General features: G+C 42.6%; 1 protein-coding gene and 1 pseudogene across 2 annotated transcripts; one reads left to right on the top strand and one right to left on the bottom strand.

Moving 5' to 3' along the window:
- Window positions 1–2901: 2901 nt before the first annotated feature.
- Cd55 (CD55 molecule (Cromer blood group)) lies at window positions 2902–23755 on the top strand. Of its 2 annotated transcripts, XM_048356976.1 has the most exons (9): window positions 2902–3110; window positions 3716–3901; window positions 7112–7303; window positions 7644–7743; window positions 9820–9905; window positions 13749–13940; window positions 16160–17704; window positions 19006–19026; window positions 23256–23755. In XM_048356976.1, exons 1-9 carry the CDS (start codon window positions 3008–3010, stop codon window positions 23309–23311), a joined length of 2481 nt encoding a protein of 826 aa, XP_048212933.1. In that variant the 5' UTR covers window positions 2902–3007; the 3' UTR covers window positions 23312–23755. The 2 variants fall into 2 exon arrangements, with proteins under 2 accessions (XP_048212933.1, XP_048212934.1); XM_048356977.1 differs by lacking the exon at window positions 19006–19026.
- Window positions 11223–11939, bottom strand: LOC125359764 (annotated as a pseudogene).
- Window positions 23756–24405: the final 650 nt, after the last annotated feature.

Genomic DNA, 24405 nt, shown 5'->3' with positions numbered 1-24405 from the left:
GAAATAAGACTGTCTTCAGTAAGTTACAAACTAGCAGCTTTGGTTTCCCTAAATAATGCTTAGATTTTAGCAGAGCTATCTTTGCTACATTCAGTCAATATATGTTGAATTTCCTTTTTCTTTCCTTTGCCCTCAGAATGTTGTAATTCTTTGGGTGACCATAAGATTATGGAAGAGGCCACCCAGTTATTTCTTAGAAAAATTACTTAAAAAAAAAAACCTTATTACCAAGAAAACAGCCTTTTGGAAGGTGTATGCTCAGAGTGTGTTTGGTATAGCTAAGTTGGGTAAGAGGGGTGTGTGTGTGTGCATGCGTGTGTGCGTGTGTGTGTGTGTGCTCGAGCCAGTACTGGGGTTTGAACTCAGAGCCTTGCACTCTCACTTGGCTTCTTGCTTGAGGCAAGCACTATACCACTTGAACCACATCTCTGCTTCTGGTTGTTGTTGGGTTTTTTTTTTTTTTTGGTGGTTAATTAGAGTCTACCTGGGTTGATTTTGAACCTTGATCCTCAGATCTTTGTTTCGTGAATAGCCAGGAATACAAGCATGATTTTTAAGATATTTTTCTGAGCTAATTTTTCTACGTGGATTTTTTTTTTCTTTTTTTTTTTTTTTTTTTTTTTGGCCAGTCCTGGGCCTTGGACTCAGGGCCTGAGCACTGTCCCTGGCTTCTTCCCGCTCAAGGCTAGCACTCTGCCACTTGAGCCACAGCGCTGCTTCTGGCCGTTTTCTGTATATGTGGTGCTGGGGAATTGAACCTAGGGCCTCGTGTATCCGAGGCAGGCACTCTTGCCACTAGGCTATATCCCCAGCCCCTCTACGTGGATTTTTTTAATCCCTTGGTTGTTCACCTAATAAGCACAGAGAGCTGCATCAGGTCTCAGTGTTAGCTCCTGTTTTGACCTTCAGCCCTTTCATGACACCACCTTGCCCTTCATATCAATACTACGCATCCCACAGGTGCAAAGGCCACCTGTCTATAATGGCACGACAGAGGAGAGGGCCTTGAAGCTTAACAGCCACAGAAAGCTCTGAGATGAGCAATGAGAGAAGATCACTTCTAAAATATTACTATGCTTTGTCATACTTGTTTTATATCAAACATGGGAGTGTAGTATTTTAATAGCAAATGAGAGGATCACAGAAGATAGTACCAAAGCCCCTTCCATCCCCCACCACTTTCCTGGACTTCTAAGCTCCAGATTGCTCAAATTCAGCTAGGTTCACTGAACACTGCAGAAGCCCCAGTTCTTGGAATCTCTATGGAACTGGTTCCTGCACTGAGCAACACTGGCTTAGACTTACTAAGCATCATTCCAGGTAAAGCTCTTCTAAAGCTCCTACTAACCAATTAAGAGCTACCAGAAATCATTCACTTAGAGACCATCAGGACAGGATGTAAGGATCACTCCACAGCTATTTGAAGGACCCAGACTGGACTCCCGGTGCAGGATTTCACAAGCCAGCTAAGGGAATAAGGACACTTAGGGAATAAGGGCTCTGCAGACAAATTATCAATGGGGAGCATGCTCCTGGAGCTCTTCTCCATGGAGACACTGTGTCTCGCATTGATTTTGATGTTGGAAGGGATGGCAAGAGCACTCACTGGGACCACACCATCACTCTTCCGTTTCTCAGACCTAGATGCACAGTGAAAAATTATGCCGAAATAATTCCCAGTCGTTCCCATTAGACAGACATTCTGGTCTAATTTGCCTGTGGCGCAGCTTGGGCCTCTTTTTCTTTTAAGGTTACTCATGTGATTCTAGTAAGTGACCAGCCTAGACGATTATTGGTTCTTCTTCAGGTCAGGAAATAATCTTGCTCTGGGAATTCCTTTAGCTTTCTGGCCTGTTGCTTGTTGCCAGTCTGCCCAGATCTCACCCCTCACCCTGAAACCTAGAATAATCTCAAAATGGACTGGGACACATGTTCAGGTTGCAAAGAAAGCGATTCCCACACAAATGTGGTATCAACAATGATCTCTGCCTGCTGTGTTGCGCCCCACAGTCCATTTTCTGTCTTTTTGGCTCTGTTAGTGGTATTGTGGCTTGAATTTGGGGTCTCAAGCTCTTCCTTGGCCTTTTTTATTTATTTATTTGTTTGTTTATTTATTTATTTATTTATTATATTTATTTTTGGCTTAAGACTAGAACTCTACCACTGGAGCCACACTTCCCCTTCCGGCTTTTTGCTAGCTAGCTGGAGATTAAGAGGCTCATGGACTTTACTTCCCTGGCTGGTTTGGATCCAGGATACTCAGATCTCAGCCTCCTGAGTGGCTAGGGTTACAGGCTTGCCAAGCTTGTGTGAGCCACCAGCTCTGAGAGGCTTGTCTTTGTCTTCTTTCTGAGACAAGATCTGGCTGTGTAGTCCAGACCTGTTCTCCTGGGCCGTTACCTACTTGCAGTTTTCAGGCTATGGCAACGCGTTCCGTGGGTTTTCACCCCACCCTCGCGAGGCATTTGGCAGACCATCCTTGGGGAAGCCACAGAAGCCCTGGGTGTGACCCACGTCTCAGCCTCCGTGGGATCTCCGGGCTCTCCGCGCCCACCGCGCAGCTGGCCGGCACGGATCCCGACCGCCCCGGGGGCACGCCCCTCTCCTCGGTCGCTCACTTGGCTCAGAAAGCAAATGTTTACCACTCCAGGCCGACCTCATCGCAGGCCCCACCCAGCAGCGGGAAACGGGAGGTCCCCGAGTCGGTCGGTCGGTCGGTCCCGGGGGTGGGGGACCTCGGGGGCGCGTGGGGACCCGCCGCGCCCCGCCCGCGCGCTCGGTCCCAGCCCCGTTCCCCAGCCGCGCCGCGCCGCGCCGCGCCCCGCCCCTCCCCGCGGTGACTCCGCGTCTCGGCCACGCCCAGGGCGCTCGATTAACCGCCCGGGCTCGGGCGGGCGGACCCGTTCCAGCGAGCGACCGGTCCCCAGCGCGGTGCTCCCGCTCGCTCGCTCGCTCCTCCGTCCTGCCGGCGCGCGCCGGGGTCCCCGTCCCCTCCGCCCCGAGCGCCATGAGCCGCGCGCGCCCGGGCGCCCCCGCCGCGCTGCACCTGCCCCGGCTCCTCCTGCTCCCCCTGCTGCTGCTGCTGCTGCTGCGCCCGGCCGCCGTGCGGGGTGAGTGCGGGCGAAGGACCGGCTCGGCGGCCACGCGGAGAGGCTAGGGGCCCGGGAGGGGAGGCGTGAGGGCGGGCACCGGGCATCGTCCTGGTCCTCCACGGAGGCTCGGGCGCACACGGTCCCCGGGACGGGAGATCGCCACTGTGGCAGCACCCCACGCCCCGTACCCCCCCTCCCCTCCCCTGGGCTGTGGCTTTAGGACACTGGTTGGGCTCCGAAAGGCTGATTCTGGACCGGCCCAACTGGAGAACATTCCGAGGGGACGAGATCGAGGAAGCCCCTCTGCCCGTCCGCAGGCGGAGGCCGCATAGCGGACCGCTCCCCATCCGGCTGGGAGTGTGTGTGTGTGTGTGTGTGTGTGTGTGTGTGTGTGTGTGTGTGTGTGTGTCACGCGGTGCCGCCTTATCTTGTGGCTGGCAACGGTATCGGCGTGGACACTCGGTACATTCGGAGCTGCTTTTTAAAGGGAGGGCCTCGCTCTCAACTTCTTCCAGCCGGGTGAGTTTGGCCTTGCCCGGCACCTCCTGGAAGGAGATGGCTGAGACCCCGCTCTGCGCCAAGCTGGGTTTCCTTCAGGGCCTGCCTTTCCCCCCGCCCCTTAGGTGACTGCGGCCTCCCTCCACCCGTACCCAATGCCCAGCCAACTTTGGGGGATCTGAAAAGCTTTCCCGAGGGCCACACGGTAACGTATAAATGCAACGAAGGCTTTGAGAAAATCCCAGGCAAGGCGGATTCCGTGGTCTGTCTCGACAGCCATCAGTGGTCAGAGCTGAGGCAATTCTGCAACCGTAAGTTCTTTTTCTGTTTAGAAAAGTGAGGGGAGGGGAATGGATCTTGGTAGGTTATTTTTATACCTCTTCGGTGTGACTGGTAATTGATAGTTCTCCAGCGTTATTAAGCCCTAGGGTGTTTCTGTGTTGGCACTACACCTGCCAGCTAATTGAAGCCATTGCTTCCCAGGGCAGGTACTGCTGCTTTATTAAGCCTTCCTTCTGGACTTGTATCTCCTGAACAGATAAATGCAGAAAATAAGCAATAGGTATTATTTAGGGGAAAATTATATATGAATATATGTGTGTATATATGTATGCCTATATATGTTTATATATGTGCTTCTGAACAGACTAATGGAGAAGATAAACAATAATTATATATCAAACATCACATATTATTATATATTATAATTATACAATATGCAATGTATATGATAAGTTACATATAATTATTATATATTATATGATACATTGTATGTTACATATATATTCACACACCTTGAGGGCTATACATGGGCTATGTCTTATTAAGTCACATTTTGTAAAGTTGGACTTAACAAATACAAGGTCTTGTTTTTTATTTTCTCTTTATTTTTCATGCGTGTCCATACTAGGGCTTGCACTCAGGCCCTAGGCATTGTCCTTTAACTTTTTTGCTCAAGGCTGACACTCTACCCCTTGAGCTACATGTTCACTTATAGCCTTTTGGTAGTTAATTGGAGATAAGAGTCGCATGGACTTTTCCTACTCAAGCTGGCTTCAAACCACAATCTTCAGATCTCAGCCTTCTGAGCAAATATAAGTCTTGGGTGGCATTTTTCCCCCTAAACTGTCTTCCTTCAAAAATCTATTATAGACACTACCCTATATTCACTGAGATATAGTCATGCATGCTTAAGCGATTCTGTTGCTCTCTGGGCATTACAGGGTGTGCTTACACATTTACACATCTAGGTAGTGTGGCCTGCAGCATACCTGGGCCACTAGGTATAGCTTATTCCTTCTTTGCTATGAACTCTACAACACATTATAGTATTGAATATGGCAGACGAACATAATAGGAATTACTACCCATAAGAGCAAACTTTATAAATACTGCATACTTGGGCTATGCAAAATATATTTACATTTTTCTTCAATAATAAATTATCCTCAACTTACTGTAACTATTTTTTAACTTGATAAACTATTTTTTAACTTTGCTTTTGAGCACCATGATGCCCAGTCTAGCCTCATATTCTTGAGTTTATGTGATTTTCTGCTTCAGCCTCCCAAGTAATTTGGGACTCCTGGCTATCATGTCCAGCCTACCTTTTTTTTTTTTTTTTAATAAAAACATCTCCATGTTTTGACTCTCCCCTAATAATACACAGCTTAACCTGATGTTGTTGGAGACCACTGAGAGGGCCGGGATTGGAGGCTAGCCAGGACAAAAATAGTAATCCTAGAAAAAAAAAAGCTAGGCAGTGTGTGTGTGTGTGTGTGTGTGTGTGCGCGTGTGCGTGTGTGTGTGTGTTCCTAGCTACGTGGGACTCATCAGTAGGAAAATCATAGTCCTAGCCATGTGTTGTCCCACTGAACTGTCCTTTGCAGTTGTACCACTAGGGCTGTCATCATCACGGTGCCTCTTCTGGAACATGTGAAAGACCTTGCCAGAAGCTGACTCACTGTTGAGTTTAAAGCATAGCCAGTACAGGAACTGACAACACCCACTCCTAAGAATATCCAGCATTATAGACTGCATATGCCCGATGTGCTGACCTTTCCTGATTGGACCCACGGTGACATGGGCGAAGGCTCGCCCTGCTGTGTTACTATGGCTACAGCATCACGAGGCCACCGGAATGTTTCACCTCTGTCATAAACTTATGGGAGTACCATTGTGTAGGGATGTGGTCCAGTTGGGCCAAAACATCTTCACATGGTGCCTGGATGCATGTATATAGAGACAGAAATTGTTCCTGCCTCTGAACAATTTGAATCATTAGAAACGTGAGGACATTTAGAGTTCATAATTGCCCCATAGGTATTACTTCATCTACCTTCCAAACAACTCCTTGAGTTCAGCAGACTCTTCTCTGCATTTCACTTAAGGAAAAGGCCCCCTTCCCTCTGATATCACTTGAGAAAAAGACCCCAAAAGGTAACTAACTTCCTCAAGATCAGAGCCAAGTTTCCATTATACTCCAGCTGTCCCTTGTTCACAGTTTGTACTTAGTTTATGTACAGAATTTATCTGCTCCTTGCCCTTCAGAGGTGGTTTTGCTATTCAACGAATCAATATGTGTTAGAAGCACTTAATAAATGTTAGCTACTACTATTACAATTACTGTTGCTGTTTCAGGACTCAAGCCCAAGGGTCTGACAATACTCATTCTTTTTTTTTTTTTTTTTTTTTTGGCCAGTCCTGGGCCTTGGACTCAGGGCCTGAGCACTGTCCCTGGCTTCACTCTGCCACTTGAGCCACAGCGCCACTTCTGGCCATTTTCTGTATATGTGGTGCTGGGGAATTGAACCCAGGGCCTCATGTATACGAGGCAAGCTCTCTTGCCACTAGGCCATATCCCCAGCCCCGACAATACTCATCCATTCCTATTCCACATGGCACTGAGGAATTCCTCAGGATAGCCTCAGTCTCAGAGCTGTACCCAGCTTGTTGTCACTGGTGGCTCACACCTGCAACCCTGGCTATTCAGGAGGCTGAGATATGAGGATCATGGTTCAAAGCCAGCCTAGGCAGAAAAGTCCATGACTCTTATCTCCAATTAAGCACCAAAAAAGCTAGAAGTAGAATTGTAGCTCAAGTCATAGAGTATTAGCTTTGAGCAAAATAATAATAATAATAATAATAATCCCAGGGACAGCACCCAGGCTCTGAGTTCAAATCCCAGGACTGACCAAAACAAAACAAAAAAACCCACAAAACCGGACTCAGAACTGTGTCCAGGTAACTTCATTGGGTTACATGTTTTGAAAAATGGGACTAGTGACATATTAAATCTACTTTACAATGGCAACCAGGACATCAATGTGTGTGTGTGTGTGTGTGTGTGTGTGTGTGTGTGTGTGTGTGTCTGTATCTATTAGATACACTGAAAATGCTATGGTGATATTTACATACGACGTATGTATGAAGACATAAAGAAAAGGAGTAACATAAAGATCAGCTAATTAAACATAGGAATGCATAAAATTATTTTTGTTGTTATTTGTTAATTCTCACAGAGAGCTGTAAAATTCCACCCAGGCTAACTTACGCAATTCTCAAAAAGGAGTATAGCAAACAGAATTACTTCCCACTTGGATCCATTGTGGAATACGAATGTCGGCCAGGGTACAGGAAGGATATTGCTCAGTCAGAAAAACTAACTTGCCTTCCGAGTTTAGAATGGAGCAAACCGACTGAATTTTGCCAAAGTGAGTATATTTTTTTTAAGTATTCTAAATCATCCGGTGTTTGAAGAAAATATCTCTTTCTCCACAGGTCCTTTTAAAATTTTCTACAAAAGGAAGGTAAAAAAGTAAAGAAGTCTTAAGAATTAGAAATATCAATGGCTTGGATGATGAATTTATATACAAAGATAAGTAGGTTTCACAGCCAGATTTTTCCGTCTTTACTTATATATAATAATATAACAAAATTGTGTGTATTCAAGGCATGTAATGTGATGCTTTTATGTACATGTGGATTGTAAATGATGATAAAAGGATCTCATAGTTTCATATTTTAATGAAAGCATTTTTTTTCACCTTTTAGAAAGATCATGTCCTACTCCTGGAGAAATACAAAATGGTGATGTCATCATAAAAACTGACATATTATTTGGGTCACATATCTCCTTCTCATGTAACAAAGGGTAAGTTTTGTCATACCAAAACTGTATTTCATACAACAGGAAACAAATTGGGATTTCAGATGGAGATTGTTGGCTTTGGGACCCGCAGGCACAGACTGGCAGAGGGTAAAAAACACAGCCCCTGACTCCAAAGGTGCTTTCATTCTGAGCTCATTTAACTTCATAAAATGGGTTAAAAAAAATGAAAGATTTATGCCACCATCTTCCCTAAGTTTATAGCATTTAGTATTTCAGGATTCGTAAAGAAAAAAAATGGGAGACATGTTAATGATGCTTACAGAAATAACAGTCCCTCAAGTGCTAAAAATGAAACCTATCTTTAATTGACCTAAGAATGAAATTGTATCTGATTTCTATATACAAACACACTTAGGAGATATCATTGAAATATATATAATGTAATATAGAAAAATATATATTCCTAGGATAATAGTATCCTTCTATATCCTTTCAGTCAAAAGTCTTCTATAGTTACCTATGTAAGATAAAGAAGTCCACTTATTGAACAGTATCCATGTCTCAAATACAGTTGAAATTTTTTCCATTCATTCTCTCATTTAATGTTGTAAATTTAATTTTGTGTTTTCACTGTCTCCCAGTGTATTTGCTGCTCTCTCTCTCCTTCCCTTCCTCCCTCCCCTCTCTCTCTCCCTCTCTCTATTCTTCATAAAATAGAAATAATAGTCACTTCTCTCTTATATTAGTAACAAATCTAAGTTGGATCACTAATGTAAAGTCTTTGAAATACTTTGAACTCTTGAAAAACGGGCAGATTCTATTGCTTTACTAAGCCTGTGTTAATTTGTGTGTGTGTGTGTGTGTATGTGTGTGTGTGTGTGTTCGTACTGAGGCTTAAACTCAAGGTCTTTCACTTTGCTCAGCGTTTTCACCCATGGCTGACACTACCACGTGAGCCACACACCTTTAGTCCCACACAGTGTTGGCTAATTATAGATAAGTGTGTCTCTGGCTGGCTTTGAACTACAACAATCAGATCCCAAGATCTCCTGAGGAGCTAGAATTACAGGCATGAACCATGGGAGACTGGCTGTAACTAATCTTCTAGAATTCATAAATATGAGATATTTGTTCATAAATGATAGCTACATAATTAATTTTTTGTATGGTCCTGAGGCTTAAACTCTGGGCCTGGGTGCTATTCTTGAGCATCTTTTTTTTATTTTATTTTATTTTATTTATTTTTTTGGCCAGTCCTGGGGCTTGGACTCAGGGCCTGAGCACTGTCCCTGGCTTCTTTTTGCTCAAGGCTAGCACTCTGCCACTTGAGCCACAGCGCCACTTCTGGCCATTTTCTGTATATGGTGCTGGGGAATTGAATCCAGGGCCTCATGTATATGAGGCAAGCGCTCTTGCCACTAGGCCATATCCCCAGCCCTCTTGAGCATCTTTTGCTCAAGGGTAGCGCTCTACCACTTGAGCCACAGCACCACTTCTGGCTTTTTCTGTGATTAATTGGAAATAAGAGTCTTACAGACTTTCCTTCCCAGGCTGAATTTGAACTGTGATCCTCAGACCTTAGCCTTCTGAGTGGCTAGGATTATACGTGTGAGCTACCAGTGCCAGCCTAAACATTTTATTTATATGTCTATGTTTTCTAGCATACACCACCTGCAAATAAAAATGTTCCTCTTGTTATACACTCTTTTCTTTTTTTGGGGTGGGGGGGGAGAATGGGTTAATCAACTCTTTTTTTTTCTTTTACCTACCTTATAGACTTTTATCAACTATCATTTGTCTCCATCTACTGGTATATTGTATATTTTAGGATAATATGCTGATGAATTTGACAAAATCAAATATATCAGATCATAACTTAAACTCTTTTTTTTTTTTTTGCCGGTCCTGGGCTTGAATTCAGGGCCTGGGCACTGTCCCTCAGCTTCTTTTGCTCAAGGCTAGCACTCTACCTCTTGAGCCACAGCACCACTACTGGCTTTTTCTGTGTGTGTGGTGCTGAGGAATTGAACCCAGGGCTTCATGCATGCTAGGCAAGCATTTTTCCACTAAGCCACATTCCCAGCCCTTCAACTGATTTATCTCCCCTTTTTGGTTTAGGTTTAAATTAGTTGGTGTCACTTCTAGTTACTGTGTTCTTGAAGATAACACTGTTGGCTGGAGTGATTCATTTCCAGAGTGTGTAGGTAAGTCTTTTATAAAAGTCTAAGCACTTAAGTTGTTGGGCTAAATCATCAATGGTAAAGAGCTTTCAGCTTGTTTAGAATTTTCATGGTGTATAATTGTAGTACCTTCACTTCTTTGTGTTTGTCTGTGTTGGTACTGGGGCTTGAGCTCAGGACTTCATACTCTCACTTGGCTTTTTCCACTCAAGACAGGTGCTCTACCACTTGAGCCTTATCTCTAGTTCTGGCTTCTTGATGCTTAATTGGAGCTGAGTCTCAAGGACTTTTCTGCCCAGGCTGGCTTCGAATCAGGATCCTCAGATCTCAGCCTCCTGAGTAGCTAGGATTACAGCTGAGCTCTTTTCCTTCTTGAAGCTTAGTACAGCTTAGGCCTAAGTGTTCCCTATCACATACAAAGTCCACAAAGTAGTGAGGCTGGCCATGGCCTGTTGACACTTCCATGTCTGTGTCTCATGTTCACAGTTAATTCTCTAGCTATGTGGGCTAGAGAATTCACCTCATTCATACACCTCATGCTTCCACTATTCCTTATGTGTGTGTCCCACCAGGAATGTCCTTTAGCCCCTTCTCTGGTTTGCTACATTATCTTCAACAAGAGTTGATTCTCCTTGCCTGTTTAATATCCTTCCTCTCTCTGTTTCCCGTATCACTTGCAAACATCTGTGATAACCCTCCCATTTTGCACTAGATCTTGTGGTACCTCATCCATTTTTGCACTTCTATTTACATACATACATGCTTCAAAATATTTGGACAAAACCAATGGATGAGCCAGGTGCCGGTGGCTCATTGCCTGTAATCCTAGCTAATCGGGAGGCTGAGATCAGAGGATTGTGGTTCAAAGCCAGCCTGCGCAGGAAAGTCTATGAGAGACTTATCTCCAAATAACCACCAGAAAACCAGAAGAGGCACTGTCCCTCAAAGTGGTAGAGCACTAGCCTTGAGCAAAAAAGCTCAAGGATAGTGCCCAAGCCCTGAGTTCAAGCTCCATGACCAATAAAACAAATAAAATGTAAAAAAAAAAAAAAAAACAATGGATGATACAAATAGTCTCTGTACACCTGAATTTAGTGTTTGTTCTTGGATTGATTAATGGCCTAAAATTACTTTAAAAATTTGGTAATATTATACTTGTCTTTCAGTTCATTTGATGTCATTGAATTCGAGGCACACATGTAATTTTATTACTTTCTGGCTTTACCAGCTGTAGGGCTTTAATGAATGTGGACCTACTTAACATTTTATTAGAATAGTTGCTGGAAGAGGCTGTCTTTGTAACATCACCGGTGTAACCCTGCTTGTATTTGTTTTAAAAACTCAGCTGCTGGTGGTGTACCATGCAGCTCTTATGAGAAGGGGTCCCTCTAGTATGGTCAGAGGAGCCACCACTGTACCCATCATACCAGTATGAAGAAACCAAGCAAGATGTTTTGCGCCCATGTTCTGGTGATATGATGTGGATTGAACTAGCATTCCAGCTCCAATCGTGGCTACAAGAGTTGTACCAATTGTCACCCCAGAGCCTCTCAGCATAAAATTCATGAGAACAGAAGATCTGGCTATTGCCAAAGCTGACAAAGCTGTTACACCAGTACTTCCTGCTAAGTACATATAGGTAGAATGTATCCTATCCTTCACATTCTGAGGCCAGATTACAGCCTTTTCAATAGCTCCAATCTCATTAGACATTCCCAAGCCATAGTAACAGTATGCCAAGACCCACAGCAGCCCCTCCAGCAGCAAACCACGTTCCCATTTGGTCAATTTTAAATACTTTTTCCATTGATGGTTCAAATGCTACTTCTTTGAGTTCTTGGGCAGTTTTCCCTTGGCACATCCCAACTCTTATCTTGGTGGCATGTTCCCTGCTGGGTGTTAAGAGCCATTGATTCTTTGTGATGGAATTCTTCACAACAGGGAGGCCTTGGTGAAAGCTGGGTGGAAAACCCTAGAAGGTAGTGTCTCCAGACACACCACCCTTGCAGCCAGCATGGTGATGAACCAGGTTAACTAAGCAGATCTGAAATGCTCAGCTCCCGGTGAGCTCCACCATGCAGTTTCCCTTCGCGGCCTGTGAAAACATGCATGCCGCACCTTCTCGGTCCTCCCCCAGGTCCTTACTGTGAAAAGCCAGAACAACTCCATCTTGTAGAAAACCAACCCTACCTCCACCCCTCACTTTCCAGTAAAGGAACATGAAACATTCTGGGACAGAGTGACCCATGGCTAAAACTGATTAAGGGCTAGTCAGAGAAGAAAAACAAGTTTTGGAGTTACTCCAGCACTCCCCCACCCAGGTGTGGTTTCCAGTATCTAATTAAAACCTTGCAGGTGTGCACGTATCCCCCTTGCTGCACCCCTATGACCTAAACCAATTAATTTTAAATGCATCCGTCCATTGATCTGACCAATGACCCTTTCCAGATTCCTTCCCGCCACCAAATGCGCCAAACATGCTTTAGAATTGTTTTATGATTTTCCCGTGGTGCGTGTTGATTTGTTAAAAAATGCTATGATGTATGCTAAGTCCCTACCTTCCCCAAAGAATGTATGAAACAGCAGGAAGCCCTAGGCTCAGGGCCTCTTAGCTTCACCAGTGTGCTGAGTGCAGAGGACCGAGCTAGCTCACAATAAACGCCCTTTTGCTACTTGCAAAAAACAAAAAACAAAAAAAACCTCAGCTGCTCGGTATGATTTATCTTGAATAAAAAACTCTGTGAAATAATATGTGCTAAGGACAAACAAAAAACAACTTTGCCATGGAAGTGACAATACAGATCTTGAGCTCAATGCTCCTTTCTCAAGCATGTCTCTGAAACTCCCAATCTCTCTCCTTGGGCATTGTTGGTTCCATGGGCTGATGAGCAAATTCTCCCTTTCCTCGCCTGTCTAGAACAGAGGACATCGTAGGCTTCCAGTTCCATCATCTTCTTGGCATTGTCCTCTACTTCTTCTTTTGACCTCTGAAGTCCAGCAGCATTTACTTCTCCTCATAGCAGTTTGATATGTGTCACGTGCGAATCTTATTGTGATTTTCTTTTTTCACTTCAGTATCCTAAATCTTATTATTTCTATAAATTGATCTCAGTTTAGCATTTATGTTCCACTACATTGGCCTTCAAATGTCGGGGCCTCTGAGGACCCCTTCCCCCACATCTCCCGGGGAAATGCCTGAACCTCAAATCTATGGAAGAAGCTCCGCCCTACCCCTCATACCGGCAGAAGGAGTAAGGCGTGTCCTTACCGGACTGCTCTAAGCTGAAGTGGGATGCCGAAATCCCTTCCTCGGCCCCCCATAATGTGTCAGGAGCCGCAGGACAAAGATATCGGGGAGACGGTTGGATGTTTGAATGGGTCTCAAAGGATTTAATTGGGAGGGAGGTTTATGTAGCGGTAATGGCGGGAAAGGAGGGGGGCTGGCCAAAGGGCCACTCATAGGCTAAAGGGCCGTGTCCATCAGGTGATGTCATGAAACTTCCTTTGTGGGCTGGACAACCCCCATCATGGTGGCACGCACGTGTCTGCCTCCCCCAGGGGCAGGGTCTTCTCTTCGGGTTGAGGCCGGAAGGTGGCAGTGGCTAGCCCCAACACTGTCCCAGGGCTGGGGGAAGGGCAGCGGTCTAGGGAGCTCTTGTCGCCCTTCCCCCACCAAGGCCAAAACTGAGTCCCCCACATTCATACTTCTGGAAATGCTGTCCGTAGCTTAAGAGCGATTTCTAAGCATCCCGTCTTGATTGATGCTGAGTGGTAGCTCTAATATGTTTTAGTCTTTACTTGTGAAAACACAATGCCACTTTTACTCAGTTAAAAGATGTTGTCTCTCTCTCTCTCTCTTTTTTTAAGAAATTCACTGTCCAGACCCACCAGCAATTAAGAATGGACTATTACGAGGGGAGAGTGACACATATACATATTCCCACACTGTACGATACCAATGCAATAAAGGCTTCACCTTGGTTGGAAATAGCTCCCTTTATTGTGATATAAAAGATAATGACTATGGAGAATGGAGTAGCCCCCCGCCTGAGTGCAGAGGTAATTAGTTCACATAGTTGCGTTTTTGTGTTATTTATTTCACCCTTAGGTCTATATTTGGATTATAGACATCCCAAGAATGTGCTGATAAATGAATGCAAAATGTGTATATATGTTTATTTTCACTTTCTGTGGTGCAGTTTTTCATAACAGTTCCAAAGGGATCTATTGCCTTGGTCAACACTTGCAAAAAAGAATATGAATATATGTATTAATTTATTTAAATATGTATATGTTTATACAGCTTTATTTGAGGCATATTAAGCTGTTGCAATGTGTTAGAAAAAGATAATGGAGAGGGGAAAAAGACAAGAAGGATGAGTGAATAAATAAAAAGAGAAAGAAGAATGAGAGTGAGAAATAGACAAAGAGCAAAATATTCCAAGAGGCCATAAGAGTTTTCCAAAACTGATTAGCTTCAAGAAGTTTTCTTGACTCTCAGCAGAATAAAAACCACTTCTTTAAGACATCTCACAGTAAAACTTTTGAAAGCCAAAACAATGATAAAAAAAAAAAATTAGGACAAAACAAGAGGAGTAGCAATTAAATATACAAGTACTGACTTCTCAGCCAAAAGTGGCATAAGCTAAAAGACAATCAGAAAAAAACTTGAACACTGTAAGAAAATCACTGCCTGTGTCAAATTCTATGCCTAAAGAATATATCCTTCAAAACTAAATGAAAAATAAGATAAGAACAGAGGGAATTTGTCTCAAGCAGAACAGGCTTCATGAAACCCTGGGATAATTCTTCAAATGAAACAGAAAGACCCCCATATCACATGTTAAAATGCAAGAAGAAATGAAGAACACTGAGAAGGGCTATTTTTTTGCATCATTTCAAATTATCTTTAACTAGTTGTACAAGACATGTACAATATCTCTATGTATGTAGTACATCTTTTAAAATTATTTATTTAGGGCTGGGGATATAGCCTAGTGGCAAGAGTGCCTGCCTCGGATACACGAGGCCCTAGGTTCGATTCCCCAGCACCACATATACAGAAAATGGCCAGAAGTGGCGCTGTGGCTCAAGTGGCAGAGTGCTAGCCTTGAGCGGGAAGAAGCCAGGGACAGTGCTCAGGCCCTGAGTCCAAGGCCCAGGACTGGCCAAAAAAAAAAAAAAAAAAAAAATTATTATTTAATGTGTGTGCCTGTCCTAGGGCTTGAACTCAGGGGCCTGGGTGCCAGTCTTGAGCTTTGTTGCTCAAGCATGGTGCTCATCCTCCTGAGCCTCAGCTCTAGTTCCAGCTTTTTGCTTTAAAATAAATAGAGAATACAAATGTGAAACAGCAAAACATGTGAAATAGCAGAAAATGCAAAAGGTAAGGTGATGGATGTAATTTAAAAATTATAGTAATCTAGCAATACTAAAAAGTTAGTCAGGGCTGGGGATATGGCCTAGTGGCAAGAGTGCTTGCCTCGTATACATGAGGCCCTGGGTTCGATTCCCCAGCGCTACATATACAGAAAATAGCCAGAAGTGGCGCTGTGGCTCAAGTGGCAGAGTGCTAGCCTTGAGCAAAAAGAAGCCAGGGACAGTGCTCAGGTCCTGAGTCCAAGCCCCAGGACTGGCCAAAAAAAAAAAGTTAGTCATCTCCATGGTTGCACTATAATCTATAAAGTATAAGAAATTCCTTAGAAAGAAGAAGAACTGAAAAAAAAAAAAACCTGGGGTAAGGAGCCAATAATAAAGTAGATGATATAAACATATGTAAATATATATATTGAGTATAATTTGACAGATTGTCTGCCTGAATTTTAAAACTGAAATCTAAATAGTTACTGTTTATAGTTATACAGTTGAATGATGAGAACACACAATAGTTGAAAATAAAGAATAGAAATATAAACAAAAAAATGCAACTATATTAATATCATTGTGTAAGACAATCCATTTGGTATAAAGGAGTCTTCATTGCACAATATGAAATCTCTATGCACTTGAAAAAAGAGAGCTCCTATTGATATGTAGCACGAAAGCATTGAAAGAAAACTGGACAAATGCAGACCATTCCACATGCCCACTTCAATATTGATATAAATCTACTTTAGTACCCTATAGTTAATATGAACACAGACATGATGTAGCATGAAATGAATAATAAGGGGCATTTGTGTGAAATAAGATAGCCACAGAGAGCAGGTAATAGCTAAGGAAAGTCTAACATAGACTGCAAGATTTACCTCAGTGTTTCATTACCTTTTTTTTTCCCACAGAGAAATCTTCACCTACCAGGGTCCCTCTCCCTCCTCAGCAGCCCACCACCACGGTAAAAGTCCCAACAGCAGGAGCCCCACCGACACACCAGACGCCCACTTCAGCCATAGTTCCAGGTACAGAGGCCCCACCAACTCCTCAGAAGCCCACCAGAGGCAAAGTTCCAACTACGAGAGTCCCACCAACACATCAGAAGCCCACCAGAGTCCAAGTTCCAACTACAAACATCCCACCAAGTCCTCAGAAACCTGCAAAAGCAGATGCTCCAACTCCATCAGCTCCACCAACTGCTCAGGCACCCACCACAGGGCGTGCTCCACCTACAAAAGGCCCACCAGCGCCTCAGAAACCAACCACAGTACACGCTGCAACACCAACAACCCCATCAACTGCTCAGAAACTCACCACAGGGAATCTTCCAGGTACAGAAGTCACACCAGCTCCTCAGAAACCTACAGCAGTAGACACTCCACCAGACCCACCAACTCCTCAGAAACCTACAAAAGTACATGACCCACCTCGACCAGTCCCACCAACTCCTCAGAAACCCACCACAGTACACGCTCCAACGCCAACAGCCTCACCAACTGCTCAGAAATTCACCATAGCACACGACCCAACTCCATCAGTCACACCGACTGCTCAGGCACCCACTGCAGGGAGTGCTCCACCTACAAAAGGCCCCCCAGCACCTCAGAAACCAACCACAGTACATGCTCCAACACCAACAGCCACACCAACCGCTCAGAAACTCACCACAGGGAATCTTCCAGATACAGAAGTCATACCAGCTCCTCAGAAACCTACAAAAGTAGACACTCCAGCAGATCCACCAACTCCTCAGAAACCTACAAAAGTAGACACTTCACCAGACCCACCAACTACTCAGAAACCTACAAAAGTAGACACTCCAGCAGACATACCAGCTCCTCAGAAACCTACAAAAGTAGACACTCCAACAGTCCCACCAACTGCTCAGAAAACCACCACAGTAAATAGTTCAGACATAGAAGTCCCACCAACTGCTCAGAAACCTACGAAAGTAGATGATCCAGCTACACCAGTCTCACCAACTGCTCAGAAACCTACAAAAGTAGATGCTCTAACTCCGCCAGTTCCACCAACTCCTCAGAAACCCGCCACAGTAAATATTTCAGACACAAAAGTCTCATCAACTTCTCAGAATCCCACCACATCCAACAATTCAGCCACCAAGGCCCTCGTAACAGCTCAGCCACCCCTCATACCAAAGGCTCTGTCTACAACACCCCCTTCAGCAGGCCACAATCCCAACATGACTGCTTCTGCTACACAGACCACACGCACAACCCACAGATTCACCACAGCAAAAGCCTCATTTTCACAGAGGCCTCCAGCAGCACACAAGTCCACAACTTCACATGTCCCCATGACTAAGAGTCTCCAAATCACACCGCGACTCACCTCTGCTCGTATCACTGCAACACACCATGCACCTGGTTCCAGGACAACTATGGTTTTTCATGCAACAAAAACATCCAAAGGGACAGGAATGTCTACTTCAGGTCAGTTGGCCTCAGGCAGGTTTCCTTCGAGTCGATCTAAGTGTGAGGTATCTGATCGTTTTGGATGGTTTGGTTTGGTTTTTATCTGAACCTGCACAAGGTTGTAGAAGAGGTTACAGTTTAACATGACCATCTGAATGTCTAGTACTCTTTTTTTTTTTTTCCTGGTCTTGGGGCTTATGCTCAAAGCCAGGGCATTGTCCTTTAGCTTTTTCACTCAAGGCTGGTACTTTACCACTTGTGCCATAGCTCCACTTCTGGCTTTTTGTGCTGGTTAAGTGGACGTAAGAACCACTCAATTTCTCTTCCTGGGATGACTTCATATACAAACTGAAATCCTTAGATCTCAGACTCCTGAGTAGCTAGAATTACTGGCATGAGCCATTCCTTTATTTCCTATCCTATCTATTCCTTCACCACAGATCGGGGGCGGGGGAGAGTAGGAAATTTCACATCTCCTGCTTCCTTTATTACAAATATACGTTGAGTCTTCTCGCTATATTTGTTCTCTACTCCATTTTTCACCCGTTTACATCCACTCCATGCCTTCCCCCTTCCAATCTCCTTTCAGCTTCCTGGTACTGATTTTGTTAAACTGATAATTATTCAAAAGATTTACTCCAGGGAGTCTCACTGGAGTATATACTATACATTAGAAAGCTAAATCGTGTATGTAAGTGTATTCCTCTGCATGTTTTACATGGAAAATTGTTTTGGGGGTCTAAGATCGACATGAGAGACAACATAACCCTTTTGTCTTTCTGGGCCTGGCTTCTTTCAGTGTGATATTTTCCAGATGGATCCATTTCCCTGCAAGTGCCATAATTTCTTTCTTTCTTTTTCCTTTTCTTTCTTTCTGTTTTGAGATAATGGTTTACTATGTAGCACCCTTAGCCTCTAACTCTTGATCCTCAGGCCTCAGCCTCCAAAGTGCTGGGATTGCAGGTGTAGAGCATGGTGTTTATTGGATCCTTTATTGACAGGTTAGATAGTAACTATTTACTACTCAGGTTCTTTAAACTTGCTTGTTACTATCACGTTTTAGAACCAGTTTTAGTTTGGCATTCAATAACTGTTTTAATTGATGTGAACATTATTGCTCCAACAGATTGCTGGTAATGGGATGCTACTTTAAGTGTATAATTGCCATTCTTTCACACTTAGTCTTTTCATTATGAAATTTTGAGTTGTTTTGTTAATCTTTCCAGCGTCATTTGCTGACACTTATCTATGTTAAGTTTCTAGCAAATCAATGAAAATTTAACACTTTTTTTATATTTGTCATTCTTCTTGCTTTTTAGGTGTTGCCAGTTATATATATGGTAAGTTTGGCTCTCTGGCAGTTAAAAGAAATTGCCGTCCCTGTGGGATATACAATCCATATTCCTGGAAGAGAATATTATCTTTTAAGTGCCTTAGGAAAACCGTCAAAATGCAGTGTTTCTGGGTACCTAAGAGGAAGCAGACGAATGCACTTTATCCCCATGTGTGGTGGACACCCACAGATACTAGATACATTCCTTCTGGTTCCCAGCCATGTTCCTGTTCCAAGGTGATGTTAGGGCAGCTGCAGGTCTTCTGGCCAATCAGTCGAGTGGTATTACAGGCGCGTTGTCTCAGTGCCTCATTCTAGCGACTTCAGGAAGCACAAGAAGGAAAAACAGTTCTCACTACTTCTATCCTCAAGTGTTTTACATTCATCATAAACTGCTCCCTGACAATTTTAAGATCTCCCTCTTATCCCCAGCGAGACAAGGAATGGTCCTATTGATTATGTCTTTTCCCTTTCTCTGTTAACCATTTGAGCAAAAGTTCTCTCAACAGACACTATCCTGATGTTGCAGACATGAGGCCTTACCTGTGTTACAATTTCTTCTAGCATTTTGGTGGTAGCTTCTTCTTTATCCATGAGTATATTATTTGAGGTCATGTGTTACCAAGATTAGTGAACTTCTTAAGGACGGTGGTAAGAGAAATATTTGTTAAGGGCAAAGCATCTAAGGGTCCCATTGATAAGTACTATCCAATAGGAAGGAAATACACTTTCATTAAAAAGTGTTGACTTTTCATTTATCAGTGAAGTCCCCATTTTCTGTATGTATGAATTAGCCAAGAGGCAGTAAGCCTGGAAACAGATATTTATCATTATTGTTTTTACTGTTACATAGTATGGTTATTTTATATCTAAAGACTTACCTTGAGAAATTCCAGCAATTGGAATCCAATTTGTTTTTTCTGTACTTTAAACAGAAATAAATGTATTCTAAATGAAAAAATTCTCATGATTTAATGATCGAATGTTCACAAAAGTGATGAATTTAATAGGTGAATTTTCACTGCCTTTAATGAAGGTGCAATACATGTTTGTTTGCTTGTTTATCAGTATTGGAGTTTGAACTCAAAGCCTTATAAGCTTTCTGCCACTTGAGATACAGCCAGCCCTTTTTCCTTTAATTTTTTCTTAGATAGACCTGTACAAAATGCAATTCTTTTCTCTTTGCTTAACTGTGTTGTCATTGTGAAACTAGAATACAGGTGAAATTGCTTATGTTTGTATTAATTGTGCTACCGAATTTTTCCCTTCAAGGATATTAGTATCATAACTAGTCAAAACTACCTGTGGCTGTGGACTTTTCAGAGTGAGCAGAAATTCTGATGATTTTTTTAAATTTATTTTTTCTTATTTATTTATTTATTTATTTTTTTTTTTTTGGCCAGTCCTGGGCCTTGGACTCAGGGCCTGAGCACTGTCCCTGGCTTCTTCCCGCTCAAGGCTAGCACTCTGCCACTTGAGCCACAGCGCCACTTCTGGCCGTTTTCTGTATATGTGGTGCTGGGGAATCGAACCTAGGGCCTCGTGTATCCGAGGCAGGCACTCTTGCCACTAGGCTATATCCCCAGCCCTATTTTTTCTTATTTATTGTCAAAGTGATGTACAGAGAGGTTACAGTTTCCTACGTTAGGCCTTGGGTACATTTCTTGTACTGTTTGTTACCTCCTCCCTCATTCCACCCCCCCCCCGATGATTTTTTTAAGCATTAATTCTTAACTTTTGTTTTTAAGACTTACTATTACATCAGTCATTTTTCTCCTAGCTTTATCTCTTTTTTGGATGTGTTGTCTCTTCATTCCTTCGATCTATAATTACTGTTCTAGTTGAACAGAATTTTTTTTCCCCTCCGAATATTCAAGGATATCCCAAAGGAAAATTATTTGAAAGCTAGAGCCTGTCTTTACAGGTTCACCTATTCTCTCTTTTTTGCTACTCAGTATATTTTATGATAATATTTGTACCAAAGGAAAGAAATTGAGAAAAAATGCAACCTCTAACACTATTAAATCATCTGTGATTAAGCATTTTTCTGCAATATATTTACTAATAGGCACCAGTCTAGCCAAACACAGTCCAGGAATTAAGAAGGCTGGCTCTGGAATACGAGTGCTTGGTTAAAGTCCTGGGTCTGCTATTCATGAACTACGTGACTGAGTAGATTGAGCTCTTTGGGCTTTCATTTTTTTTAAGTTGTCAAGTGGGAAAGCATCGCATCTTCCTCCTGGGAAGGGCGACCTATCAGAGTTCAGAACAGTAAACACTCAGGTTAAACCAGCGATGGTGGGAAATTCAGTAGTATTTGAAATAAATGTTCTCTTTGGAGTCTACCTAGGAATTATAAATGCCATGATGGGTTCGGTTGTTCACTATAAACACAACAGGGTGATTAAAATAGACCTTCTCTGTTTTGTAGTTGTAACTGCCCAGAAATTTAATTGTAGAGGTTTTACAAACTTGACTTACTAACCTGTTGCCCTATGCTTATCCAATTTTCCCCTTCATTAATAAGAACTGCATCTTAATGCTTTCTCTAAAAGTTTAAGTGTTGGCGGATGTAGCCTGTCTCCTTTCTTCCCTCTATAACACCTTCCTTTTCCTTTAAACTAATAATAGTATTTGAGCCTATTCAAAGAATAAGAACTTTATAAAAAACAATAAATAGATCAATCTTTTGGTTAAAAAAACAACAACAACACATAGTTGGTAAGAAGGTCCTGGGTATAGGGTAGAGAAGGTTAATAAGTTTTCACAGGGATTTAGTAAACCCCAATAAAATACTTTAGCAAATGTAGTAAGATGGCAGTTTTTCTTTTTCTCTCTTTTTTTTCTTTTTGCAGGTCCTGGGACTTGAACTCAGGGCCTGGGAACTGTCCCTTAGCCTCTTTGTGCTCAAGACTAGCACTCTACCTACCACTTGAGCCACAGTGGCACTTCGAGCTTTTCGAAGTAGCTAAGCTACTTGGAGATAAGAGTTTCATGAGGACTTTTCTGCCCTGACTGGCTTCCAGCTGTGATCCTCAGATCTCAGCCTCCTGGATAGCTAGGATTCCAGGGGCGAGCCACCATCTTTTATGTCTTCACACCAGCAGCTAGCATTTTTCAGACGTTTTGAGAATGTAGATTAGGGCCTAACAACAAAATAGGAAGGAGTGGAAATGACATATCTGGGCTTAATGAGAATGCTATCATTAGACAATTTGCATCGTGAGACAGGATTGTTGTATAGTGTTCATTTCACCTTTTGTTTGATGACAAACTTTCTAATACTTAAGATATTTTATGACATCTGTTGTTATTTTTAAAGTCATGTTCATAGAGTGTGTGTGTGTGTGTGTGTGTGTGTGTGTGTGTGTGTGTGTGTCTATACACTGTCCCTTTTGTGCTTAAAGCACTTGATCCCCCAGCTCCACTTTTGGCTTTTTTTTTTTTTTTTGGTGTTTATTTGGACATAAAAGGCTCATCGAATTTCCTACGCAGACAGGCTTCAAATCATGATCCTTAAATCTCAGCCTCCTGAGTAGCTAGGATAATTGACGTGAGCCACCAGTTCCTGGAGGGTTTGGTTTTTCTGTTTTCTTTCTTAATTTTATTTTATTTACATAAGTAATTAATTTATTTTTGCTTGAACAGGGGCTTGAACTCAGGGCCCGGGCACTGTCCCTGAGCTTCTTTTGCTCAAGGCTAGCAGTCTTCTACTTGAGCCACAGCGCCACTTCCGGCTTTGAAGACAGGCTCTTGCTATCTAGCCCAGGCTGATCCTCTTGCTTTAGCCTCCTGAGTGCGAGTCTTACAGGGTTTCTAGGCAACCCTGCTGTAGATCTTACCACATCTTTTATGTCTTCACACAAAAACAAATGGATGTAAATGTATTTTTGAAACTTTCTAAGTGTCTTAACCTCTTGATAAATGTTTTCCTGTACTCTTGTTTACTGTCCAGAGACTTCTTATTGATCTGTAATCTGAAACTACCTTACATGACTCTACCTCTGGGCTACTAAGTCTAAGAAATTAAAAACTAACAGCTTTACTTGTTCCTATGGCTATTAATCTGTACCTTCAGCAGAATGTTCGTACTCTAACTTACTAATTTACATTTGTTTGACATCCCAAATTAACCATTTTTTCATGTTTGATCACATAGCAACTGAAAAAATTAGTATTTATCATCAGTAAATAAAACTATCTTGATTTTGACTTCTTTTTTTTTTTAACTTTCAGGGCACACATGGGTCATACTGACAGTTTTGCTTGTGATGCTAGGAATTCTTGGCTAGCTGACTTAGCCAAAGAAGAGTTCAGAAGAAAGCACGCACGGCGACAGAGAATACTTCTAGTTGGTTAGAATCTTTTGGAGGAGAGGATATAATAAATGGAATAGTTCTCTTTGTTTTGCATGTTATCGTTGTCTTTAAGCTATGTGAGGAGTGGTAATGAAGCAAGGAGAAAGGAGCAGGCCTGGAACCCCATTCTCAGAGCATCTAAGGCCTCTTGAAAATAGAACTCTCTAGAACTGGAGATGTGGCTCAAGGGGCAGCATGCCAGCATGATTGGAAATAGACACCATGGACCTGGAAGAAATCACTTTCCTACAAAGGGAGGAAAGGGTAGAGACTTGTGCTTAGAGTGGGAGCATGAGCAAATGGGTTTGGTTTTATTTTTTCACTAGCTGTGTAGTGTTATTTTCACTTAGAAAGCAAACAGAAAACTACAGTAGTTAGTTAGCAAAAAGAAAAAGGAATCTAGTCTTCTCTCATACAATGCCAAGAAGAGATGAAGCACATTCTAAGACAGCCTTTGGCCTGGCTGGCACCATTCTCTACTTATTCCACTGAGATGAGTCCAAATTGGCTGGAGAAAAAACAACATAGCAATGAATCAGGAGTGTTTGTTTTTTGTGGGTTTGTTTTTGTTTTTGTTTTTTGTTTTTGGTTCCTAGTTGTTGGCCAAGGAAGAGTACATGGTGAGAGACTGGTGTTTTTTCTTGTTGTTGTTGTTACACAAACAGATCATAAACCAGGAGCTGGTCCCCCTGTTGTAAAAAAACAAAAACAAAAACCGAGCTGCAGTTTTGTTCTCAGGCTAACCCTCTCCCCACTTTTGTTCTTGTTTTCTCCAGTATGAGAGCCTTATGAAAAGGGTCCTCACAACATCACCAAGGATTCTATCATTCTGAAGCGAGATATTCCTAGCTGAACTGTAAATCTTATTCTTTTGTAAGAGTCAGGATAATTTATTTTTTATTTATGTCAGGGAACATTTTGGTTTTACATGTATAGCGAGAAGATTTCAAGAAGACTGTGTAAAGAAATATTTATTTTCCCTAACTAGAAATAAATAATTAATCATACTTTTTGTCTGTGTAGTATTG

The sequence above is a fragment of the Perognathus longimembris genome, chromosome 11, assembly GCF_023159225.1.
Source record: "Perognathus longimembris pacificus isolate PPM17 chromosome 11, ASM2315922v1, whole genome shotgun sequence".
NCBI classification, from domain to species: domain Eukaryota; kingdom Metazoa; phylum Chordata; class Mammalia; order Rodentia; family Heteromyidae; genus Perognathus; species Perognathus longimembris.
This window is presented reverse-complemented; position numbering and strand designations above follow the sequence as displayed.